Genomic DNA, 10,038 nt, shown 5'->3' on the forward strand with positions numbered 1-10,038 from the left:
AACAAAGTTATAATACCCTTGTGCACAAGTGCGCTCGGGTATAAAAACAGCCAAACCAGAGAAAAAACTACCAAAAACCAAATTAGAAAAATTAAGGCAAAACAACAAAATAAATCACGTTCCACAACGTTGATGAAAAGTTTTTGTTCTCCTTTAGACTTATCAAATTTTCTGTGTATCACTGAATAGAAATTGTTAGGAATAAAACCTCGTTTTTATAAAACGAAGAATTTTTAATTGTTCAAAATATAAATTTTTAGAAAGTGGACTTAGCAACTTTTCACTCTAAACTAGCAAAATGTACGAACAGACATACGTACATATGTATGCATGTATATTTATTAAAAATCATCTCTATTTCACCATTTTTACAGCTTCTTCGAAATTACAAATTGGAATACAATCACAAACCTTTGGATTATGCAGTCACATTTATGTACGCTCCAGATGGGCCATTGCGGTTCAAGATGACTAGAATTGGATAGATGCTCGAAAGTATTGAAAAAAACAATATTTGCCTTAGCAGATTCAGGGCAGGAAAATTCGTTAGCTCAATTTTCGACTGCAGCTTGGAAATAACTTCGAGAATGTGAATCGATTGAACGGGATTTTTTTTTTTTAATCATCGAACGAAGTCAAAAGCTTTTATTTTTCGAATAGTGGGAGTTAAGTCATGGTTTTAATTTCATTTTGTTAGATATTAATGGGCCGATTATGGACAGCAACGCAACCTGAAATGAAAATGTATATATTATAAATCGCAACTATAGTTAAGTGGTATAGAGTTGAAGATAATATAATAATAATAATAATAAATAAAAATAAAGTAACAGCGATCAAAGCCCATTGGCATCTGTAATACCATTTCAGCCACTGGCAACCCAACTGAAGTTCGGTTGTCATCCGTCATTGACGCCAATTAAATTTTCATCAGCACAAAACGATTCGCCCCGTTTTATACATTCTGGTTAGATCCATTGCATGATTGCATCACCAAAAGAAGTTGCGGCTTTTCCACCGCCAAAATATTTCGGAAAAATATTAATATTTACGTGAGCTAGACCGATTTGAAAATACCTCCAAAAATGGAGGTTTTTATGAATAAAAATAGTTTCTTAAAGAACTTTTTGAAAAAAATCCCCTCAGATGAAAAACAGATTAAACTTAAAAAATCTGCATATAATAGATTTCATAATTCCAATGGAAACTCAGTACCGATTTTTTTTCTTTTTGTATGGGGAGTGATGCAGTATATTGTACATATATATTTAAAATTCATCGCAAAAGCATAGTACGTAGTTCATAGTAAATTAATAAATACATATATGTTTATATAACAAATATTTTTGGAGTTTTTTTCAATATTTTGCAACAAAAGTAAATTTATGACACAAGTTTATTTCTGATATCAAAAGGAAGTATGGTACATATTTTTTTATGTAGTGCCGGACAAAAGTATTGGCACAGTGAATTTTTCGCAATATAAGCAAAGTTTTTTATTATAATTTATTTTCGATAATTTTTAATAAAAACTCAATGCATTCTACCCCAAAAGCTTAAAAATTAAATCTCTATACTTTGTGCAAAACTCAGGAAAATTCAATACATTTGCACACTAATCTGCAACTTTCTATTCAGATTTTTAAGAAAATTCTAAGTATGCAGTTTTATAGCCATTAAATATTGGTATAACAAAGTGCAAGTTTGAAGTTGCTAAAAAATCATGTTGATTTTTAGCAATTTGTTTCATGCACGTTCTTTCATACAAAGTATAGAACAATGATTTTATGTATGGAGAAAATGAGCAATATCTTCCACTAAAAAACTTGCCAAAAATGAACGCAGTTTTCTAGCATCCTCAAACTTTCAATTTGTTATATAGAATTTTCCTGAGTTTTGTACAAAGTTTAAAGGTTTTATGTTTGTGTTTTCGAAAATAAATAACAATAAAAAACTTTGCTTATATGAATTCCGAAACAATCACGTGCCAATACTTTTGTCGGACACTGTATGTAGATACAAGCGTTTATTATTTTCCTAAAAATAATTCGTATAATCAATTGTGCGTGTGTACCACAACAACAAACTACTTCCGCTTCCATGCTTTGTACCAATTCTTAATAGTTTTCAAACTTTGTTCAGCATCCAGTTTAGTATCTCCTTTTAATTCAAAAACAATCTCTGGTTTATAAGATTCACGAGCCTCTTCCAGCACTGTGCCGAAAATTTCACATTCAAGATTAGATTTAAGTTTCTTTTCATTGTATCCGCGCTCTTTTAGTCGATCAAAAAGCTGTGTGTTCGAGCAAGTTATAACAAAAATAGCTTGGAACCAACGTTCTGGAAAGAAATCACAGCCATGGTATTCGACAATATTGCCACCCTGCTGCATGAAAGGTTCCATGTAATCCATAAGCTATAGACAATTAAAACATTCAATTATTTACTTTCTATTGTAGCATTAAAATAATAACTTAAATACCTTGTCCTCATCCAGTAGAGGACATTCGTATTCATCATCGTACTCCTCAACAAAATCGTTTTCCTTCGCAATTTTGGAGCAATCTAGCCAATTGAGTTTTAATTGCTCGGCTATTCTTTCGCATAAGTAAGACTTTCCTGCACCAGGTGTTCCTAAAATCATAATTAATATTTATGTACTTAGTAGAGTGCGGACACTTCAACGGTGCTGGCCTTAAGCCGCCATTCATACCTGTAATTAGTATGTTGGGCTTGGCATCTACTTTCTCATCAGTTGTAGCCATTGTTATTTGTAATTAATAACAATCGAAGTTTTGTTTACTATGCGGGCAGAAATTTGATCTTCCACAAGCGCGTTTTTTCTCAAAGGGTTTTAAATGTAGGGATTTCGAAAAAACATCGATGCATCGAAAATATCGATGTTTTGCTTCGATATATCGAAATTTTTCCACTCGATTTTTACATAGTCGATGCATCGATGTTTTCTGTAAACTGGCATATCTAGTACATCGAACGGCCAAACATTGCTTTGGCTGAAAATCAAAAAAGGTGTTCGCACGAGGCGATTTTCCGTTCAACTTTTGCTTTCAACTCCCGCAGGGTTGCACGAAAAAAAATGAATGGCTAAAAATATCAAAATATAAAAAAATGCATTGCATTGTTCAACTTTGCATTCTACTTTTGGTTGAACGGCCTTTCAACTAATCGCTTTCAACAAAGTTGGTCGCCAGCCAACATTTAGCCATTCAACTTTTTTTTTTCCTGCAATCCTGCGTGAGTTGAAAGCAAAAGTTGAACGCAAAATCGCCTCGTGCGATTACCTTTAAAGAAAGCAAAATGCAGTTTTATAACTTATAAAATTTTAGTATAATACACTGCAAGTTTCAATTGTTTTGATTTTTAATATTTTTTTATTTGGCTACTTGTACTTTGTTATATTAAAATTTAATGAGCTGTAAAACTGCATACACAGAAATGTTCGAAATGTTTAATTTCCATAGTGGAAGAAAACTCTCAGCGTATCGATGCATCGATGCACGCCCTCCGATACATCGACAAATATCGATGTAAGTCGCGATACTTCGATGCGAGGAAAATCAACTATGTATTTATGCCACTGACATTCCTAGATAAATGTCAAAAAGAAAAGTAAATAAACAGCTGAACAGCTAAGACACAAACCTAAAGCAAATCACTTGGAAATTCCTCATAAAAAATTCCTCATTGCAAATATTGGTAAGTGTGGCCACATTAATCAATTCTCATTCAAACGATCATTCTTTTGAAATCTTATTGGTCTTATCAGTTTTTCAAAGAAATATCTAAAAGTGTTGAGGGGGTGTAATTAGATTGCAGGATAGTATTCAGCATAGGAGAAGAAATTTATTATTTGATCAGAAGATTTTGATGTTATCTTCCGGATTGTAGAATACTGAGAAGCAAGTGTTGGTTGTTGTTTTTATATTACTGCTCGCTCTTATTTTGGAATAGAATAGAAAATGCAATTTTTCTCAACGGATACTTTGTAATACATACAAACATACAAATGTAGCTCAAGGTCACAAGGTGCAAAACAAGGAGCATCGTCAAAGCTTCATTCCGTAAATAGATTTCATATAGTGCGGATCATTTATTACGCGCGTATTTTGTACTGTATCCACACTAAAAGTGCGCGGTATCACTAAGATAAAATGGAAGCAAATGATCTTTCGCACGATCTACAAACTCAGTCAGTAGCAAAGGAGTGTGCTTTGGAAATATCAAATAATGCGCTTTTGGGCAGCATATCTTCGACTAAACCACAAATTTTGCCAGATACTTCAATTTCCTCCAACAGCACTCCTACAGCCGATTCCGCACCACGCAATATTCATATTCCATACATCCTGAATGGGGAGCTCTTTGAAATACAGACGCAAGACGGCGAGAATGTAACTGTCAAATGTTGCAATTGTCCCCCAGATCGTGTGTATCGGGGTAGCGTGCGTTCAACAGGCAATTTTCACATGCACATCAAGGTAAGCAATAACCAAAATGTTTAATTTATTTTCAACCCAGTTCTTAACTGGTTAATTTATGTATTTTTATACTCTAGCGGCGCCATCCAGATTTAATGGCGAAAATCTATGATATGAAAGTAAACGCTTTGGTTGAACGTAGAGATCGCTTTCTGAAAAATCGTAAATCTACTAGGCGTCGAAACACCAACACCATTGCCAGGAAAGGGGCCACATCGCGCAGTGGACAACGCTTGGTATGTTCGTCGCAACCGTCTTTGGAATTATTTAAGATCAAAGCGGCCTTTCAACGACACCAACTACAACAGCAGCAGCAAAATCAACATCAACAAGATCAAAATCAAAAACAACTTAAGAGTGAAAAAAGCCCCGATAATATGCATAAGGTGAGACATTTTAGAAAACATGCTCATTAAAACGTAGTCATTCAAAATGAAGGTAATATGGTCCATTTTATTTTTCAAGCGCTCAATGTGTAACATAAGTAGAAAAAGAATTTGTATTCCTATAGTAAATACTAAAAAGAAACCGTTACGTTCACTTGAAATCATACATGCATTTGCACTAGAGGCAAATACTTAGAGCATAGCGAACCGTTAAAATATCTCAGCGCTTCGTTAGTGAAGCTACATATACACATATGTACACACTTAGCTGCTCCACTTAGTATATTTGTTGGTGGTTTCATCTCCCGCATTTCATACTGTACAGTAACTTTTTCACTCTCGTTCTTTCAGTGGAATATGATCGATCACTTTCTGACTACACCTGCCTTTGAAAGAGCACATAATATCACAATAATGGACACATATAATGAGCAGCCACTCAATTATAGTCTAAAGGAATGTACCAGTGAGGGTACCGTTGTTAATATCAACTATACAGAGAGAGCTTCAGAGCTCGGTATAAAAGAAGCTAATACAACTACGAATTCGTATGTAAATGAAATGCCAGTGAGTAAAGCACTTATGAAATGCATTGCCTTTAAAGAATTATATACATACATGTGTAAATATATATTAGGTGACCATGGTAGCAGGCGAGCAAGCACGGGGGTATGAATTACTGGCATCCCAAAAAAACAATAACAATCGAACAGTTAATCGCATCTCGGCAAAACAACATTCACTCTCACAATTAACTCCACTCGCTTTAACTCAACATGATGATCATGCGGCACTTCATCCAATCAATAGTGATCAGTCGTTGTTCGGCCGTGCAACTACAGTGAGCGCTGTAACTCCATGCTCAAGTGATGTCAGCAGTTATGATGCTAGGCAAGGTGCTAATAGCAGGCCCTATAATGTCAATTGTAATAATTTGGGTTTTATTAAGAATGAACTTTTACTAGCCGAAATACAGCCAATTGATCTCTCTGTAAATGCATTACCGTCGGGACTTTCAGAATCTTCAGGATTTGGTTCCGCAATTGATGCAAAGCAAACTTCTGGGCATGGTACATCTACCTTCAGTATATCTGGAGGAAATATAAAATGTAATGAAGTCCTTTCAGATGTGGCTAATGTATTGCAGAACGTATATCGTGAATTACAATCGCACAATCAAACTAATAACAATTGGCTTAATTTAGAAATAGCGAAGTTCAAGTTTTTACATCCTGAATTTAATTTTCAATACTGACCGCTCTATAAAACTTTGATAGCAGTACCCTTTCGGTGATATCTAGCTGGTCTAGATATTTTATTATCTACTCACAGTTCAATTGAATTGTTAAGTTGCACTTTTTTCAATAGTGGGTTAATTTAAACAATGTTTTGTTAAATATTTTAGTATAAATAGTTAGTATTAAGCTCATGCCAACTTTATTTACTTTATACTTTATGCCTTATACTCTATTTTGTACCTTTGAATTATGGATTTAAGTTAAAATTGAAAGAAAAAAATACTTTAATTGCTCTAAGCACATTTAAGAACTGTAAATATGTACATACATAGGAAAGTATTTAAACACAAATGCATACATGAGTAAAAATTAACCACTCTTGTTTAAATAAGTATTTTCGTGGCAGTGAAAACCAGATACACACTTATGTAATGCAGTAATAAATATACAAGTGTATGTTTGAATGTATGCACTTCGATTCGTGGGCATTAAATCTTCTAAAACTTACATATGTACTTACTTATATTTATGTTTATGTGCATACACATGTTTATATATGAGAAATGTATGAGTCTATATGCAAAAGAGCCTTTCTGAAGATGCAAACAACTCGCGTACATTTTAATATATGGCTTAAATCTTTGCTGGATGCGTACTAAGGGATGTTTAAGAATCGAATTATTTAAAAACATTGCTTAGTTGCCTTAGTCACTAACATTTGCTCAAATTTTAAAATGCTAATCAGCCCTAGTATTTATGACGATAATTGCTTTTATACAACATAGTTTAAAATTTAAATTAAAGTGTTGTAATAGTAACAGCTGTACCAGTTTTTCGGAATGATTTACTAGTCTTATTTGTTTAAAGCAACTGAAATTTCTTTTTATTTGGATCAAGAGCGTTAACACATATTCCAACGTTTAATTCATAATGTTCATAAGATATTTAAGTAAGAAGTGACTCGCAAATATACATACACCTACGAATATGTATCTACATTCAAATATACATATGTACGTGTATGTATTATGTACCTATTCAAAGTGAAAGCATCAATTTTTATTCAAAGCATTGAAAAGAAATTAATTATCGCGATTTTTGCATTTTTTCATCCTCTTTTACACTTGCCGATTCTGTGTAAGTCACCACCGCTTATCAATTGAACTCATTCGGGGTTGTTTCCCTAAGTTTCACCCAAGACGAACCCCCATGCACAAATACAAAAAATTGCTCTCATCTCTCGCAAGGGTGTTTTTTTACATACATAATTGTGTCCCAGCCTGCCAGTCAGGCAGCCAGCCAGGCATTCTATTTAACTACCTACCCCTTCCACCGTCACTTTTTATACAATCTTACCGCATGGGTATTGTTTATGATTTAAAAAAAAGAGACACAAAAGCAGGTACGTGCTCATGTACTCCTAACATAAACTCAGACGGAATTATGTAGATAAGGGTAGAAAAAAAGTAATCTCGCTTTTTTACTAATTACAATGATATCGAGAAACGAGCCAGCAAGAAAGAAATCTTAATTTTTTGATTCAGTTGTTTGGCGTATTTCATCTCAGCCACAATCATTCTCCTATCTTATTGCAATTATTTTTTATTGCTTTTGTGAAATTTACATTATTCATACATAACTATTAAAATATGGAAAAGAAGAAAGAGTATTTACGGTGTTTGATGCTTTTCTATTTTCGAAAAAATAAAACAGCCACTGATACCAAAAGGAAAATTTGCGCAGTATATGGCGAGGATGCGGTTAGTGAGCGTGTGGTCCAAATTTGGTTTTCAAAATTTCGTAAGGGCGACACAAGTTGTGTTGATGGACAACGTACTGGTCGTCCAGGTGTGGCAGATAGTGATAAAGTGAAAATGTTAATTGAAAGAAATCCTCATTTCACTACAAGAAAAATTGCGGAAATTATTAGTCTATCGGAAAAAACCGTTGCCGACTACTTACAACGCCTCGGATATGTAATTGATGGCGAAGGCTGGCGCTTTGATGATTCTGCTCCAAAGTGTAATGACAACGACAACCACACGCCACATCTGGACAAAGAGAAAAGTGCTGTAAAAGCGGAGGTGTTCGGATACTGCAACAAAGAATTTGCATACGAAGAAGAGTCGCTCAATTGCGGTGTTCAAATTACCCCAACAGAAGCAAACATCTGTGCTCCTCGACCCCCAACAGACACATTCATAGATTTTGCTTATGTTGGAAACGATAGCTACCACGGCATCAACGAAAAAGGCAAAGAGAATGATAATACTGGCAACACTGCTCCAAATGTATTACCTTCATTTTCCGAGTACTTTTCTAATGTGTAAGGAAGACAATTGTCAATTGTTTAAAATCTGTTGTTTTTTAACCATTAATGATTTTCTTACATGCTCTAGTTATACCAGTTACATTAGAGGTGGCAGCGGATATTGTGCAATCGAAAATCGCAACATCAACTCTGTGGAGGCCTTCAATGGCGGATATCCGTTAAAGGGTTATGAGTAAACTTCTATCTAGTCAACAAAAAAAAAAGAAAAAAAAAATTGCAACCAAAGTAGACTTACATGCCTACTTGGAAATCCTGCCAAGTAGCGTACGTCTTTAATAACAACAAATAGTTCCTCTTTACTGCGAGTATACACTAATTTATTGTAATATTAAACATATGTACATGTGTAAATGTACATATTTGATCAAAATTTCTAAAAGTGCATTTACATGCTCTTTGTATTACAAGGTTTTTTTTTATTTGAATATTATTTAATTTTAACAAAGCGTCATGTGAGATGCGACTGACCAAGAAATGATCATTAATGTAAGCGAAACTTGATTCCTATTTAAATGGCCTAAAATAAATAAATACATATACATATATTTTACTGAAACTTCACTGATCTCTTATTTCGCTTCCATGCAATTTAGTGGAGCGCAAATCAACAAAATGAAAAAAAAAACTAAATAATATATATACATATGAGGGAGTCCAAATGCGTTAATAAACTTACCACCGGAAGATTTATATCTGGTCAAGGACTGTCACTCCTGCAACACTCGCTTAAAACTCTTTGGGGAATTTGTATGCTGTCACAACAACAACATCGCCAGTGATAACCCATTCCAGTGAAATGCGAGATTTAACCCGGCAAAAGCTCTATGTGTGTACCAGTTCTTTCTGTAAGTTGTATGTTGAAAAGTAACAATGAACAAAGTAGTATCCGGTTCAAAGCTTGCTATTTCACACCACCCTAAAGGTCTGATTATGCGTACTTCCCATAACTTCGCACAACCATTTGTACCAGTGCAATAGAAATTTAACTTAGGAAAATGTGAAGCAAAATCTAAACTCAACAGATCGCTAAGTTTTTAAAAGTTCTGCTAATTTTTGGGTAATGGAATACATACAAAGTATATACGAAATTACAGTTAAAAGTTTATGCGAGGTATGCATAATCAGACCATAAAAGCTCAAACAGTCAACGACGTAACGCAGACGTAGGTTGACGCAGACACGATCTACCTTATGGGATTCGCGTGTTAATGAAAACTCACCACCGCATGGCGGTGACGTTGCCGTTGCTTCTCTCTCTCTCTATCAACAGTAAATTTGATATGCTGCTACGTACGTCAACCTAAGTTTACGCTACGTCGTTGACTAACTGCGCTTTAACACTTTTGCAACCGTGTGCAGAGTTGCCAATATCCTTAGCTAAAAGATGCAATATTGAGGATAAACAAGAGCCAAATGGAAGGATTCAGAGGGTGAATTTTTGTTCTGCCTTAGTCTGCCTTTATACACGGAAGCTTTTGTCGACGCGATTTTTCATACTCACTTTTGGTGTTGCTCATTTCATTTACACACGGCGATTTTTTTCGTTTGCAATTGTTGCTGTCAGCTGCGAACCGCTAACTCAA

At 34.5% G+C, this 10,038-nt stretch overlaps 3 protein-coding genes across 4 annotated transcripts in view; 1 reads left to right on the forward strand and 2 right to left on the reverse strand.

Annotated features, from left to right (window-relative positions):
• LOC118743141 (probable cytochrome P450 301a1, mitochondrial) overlaps positions 1-10,038 on the reverse strand; it is a 50,764-nt gene that overhangs the window by 10,195 nt on the left and 30,531 nt on the right. The window lies entirely within an intron of this gene.
• On the reverse strand, positions 334-2,951 carry LOC118743144 (adenylate kinase isoenzyme 6 homolog). 2 transcript variants are annotated; one of them, XM_036475675.1, is made up of 4 exons: positions 2,714-2,951; positions 2,483-2,634; positions 2,112-2,416; positions 334-731 (listed from the first exon to the last, which is right to left on the reverse strand). In XM_036475675.1, the coding sequence occupies exons 1-4, from the start codon at positions 2,763-2,765 to the stop codon at positions 713-715; spliced, it is 528 nt and encodes a 175-aa protein (XP_036331568.1). In that variant the 5' UTR covers positions 2,766-2,951; the 3' UTR covers positions 334-712. The 2 variants fall into 2 exon arrangements, with proteins under 2 accessions (XP_036331568.1, XP_036331567.1); XM_036475674.1 differs by lacking the exon at positions 334-731 and having other exon boundaries at positions 1,992-2,416.
• On the forward strand, positions 7,740-8,658 carry LOC118743142. The gene is made up of 2 exons (XM_036475672.1): positions 7,740-8,449; positions 8,523-8,658. Exons 1-2 carry the CDS (start codon positions 7,773-7,775, stop codon positions 8,629-8,631), a joined length of 786 nt encoding a protein of 261 aa, XP_036331565.1. The 5' UTR covers positions 7,740-7,772; the 3' UTR covers positions 8,632-8,658.

This window comes from Rhagoletis pomonella, unplaced genomic scaffold, assembly GCF_013731165.1.
Source record: "Rhagoletis pomonella isolate Grant_MI unplaced genomic scaffold, Rhpom_1.0 Rhpom_scaffold_00007, whole genome shotgun sequence".
NCBI classification, from domain to species: domain Eukaryota; kingdom Metazoa; phylum Arthropoda; class Insecta; order Diptera; family Tephritidae; genus Rhagoletis; species Rhagoletis pomonella.

What these genes read in the sequence shown, in the direction of transcription:
- LOC118743144 (XM_036475674.1), bottom strand. Translation starts at nt 2,765, where the DNA reads ATGGCTACAACTGATGAGAAAGTAGATGCCAAGCCCAACATACTAATT. An exon ending in GCCCAACATACTAATTACAG is followed by an intron (nt 2,635 to 2,713) that starts GTATGAATGGCG and finishes TTATGATTTTAG; the next exon opens with GAACACCTGGTGCAGGAAAG. An exon ending in CTCTACTGGATGAGGACAAG is followed by an intron (nt 2,417 to 2,482) that starts GTATTTAAGTTA and finishes AATTGTCTATAG; the next exon opens with CTTATGGATTACATGGAACC.
- LOC118743142 (XM_036475672.1), top strand. Translation starts at nt 7,773, where the DNA reads ATGGAAAAGAAGAAAGAGTATTTACGGTGTTTGATGCTTTTCTATTTT. An exon ending in TCCGAGTACTTTTCTAATGT is followed by an intron (nt 8,450 to 8,522) that starts GTAAGGAAGACA and finishes TACATGCTCTAG; the next exon opens with TTATACCAGTTACATTAGAG.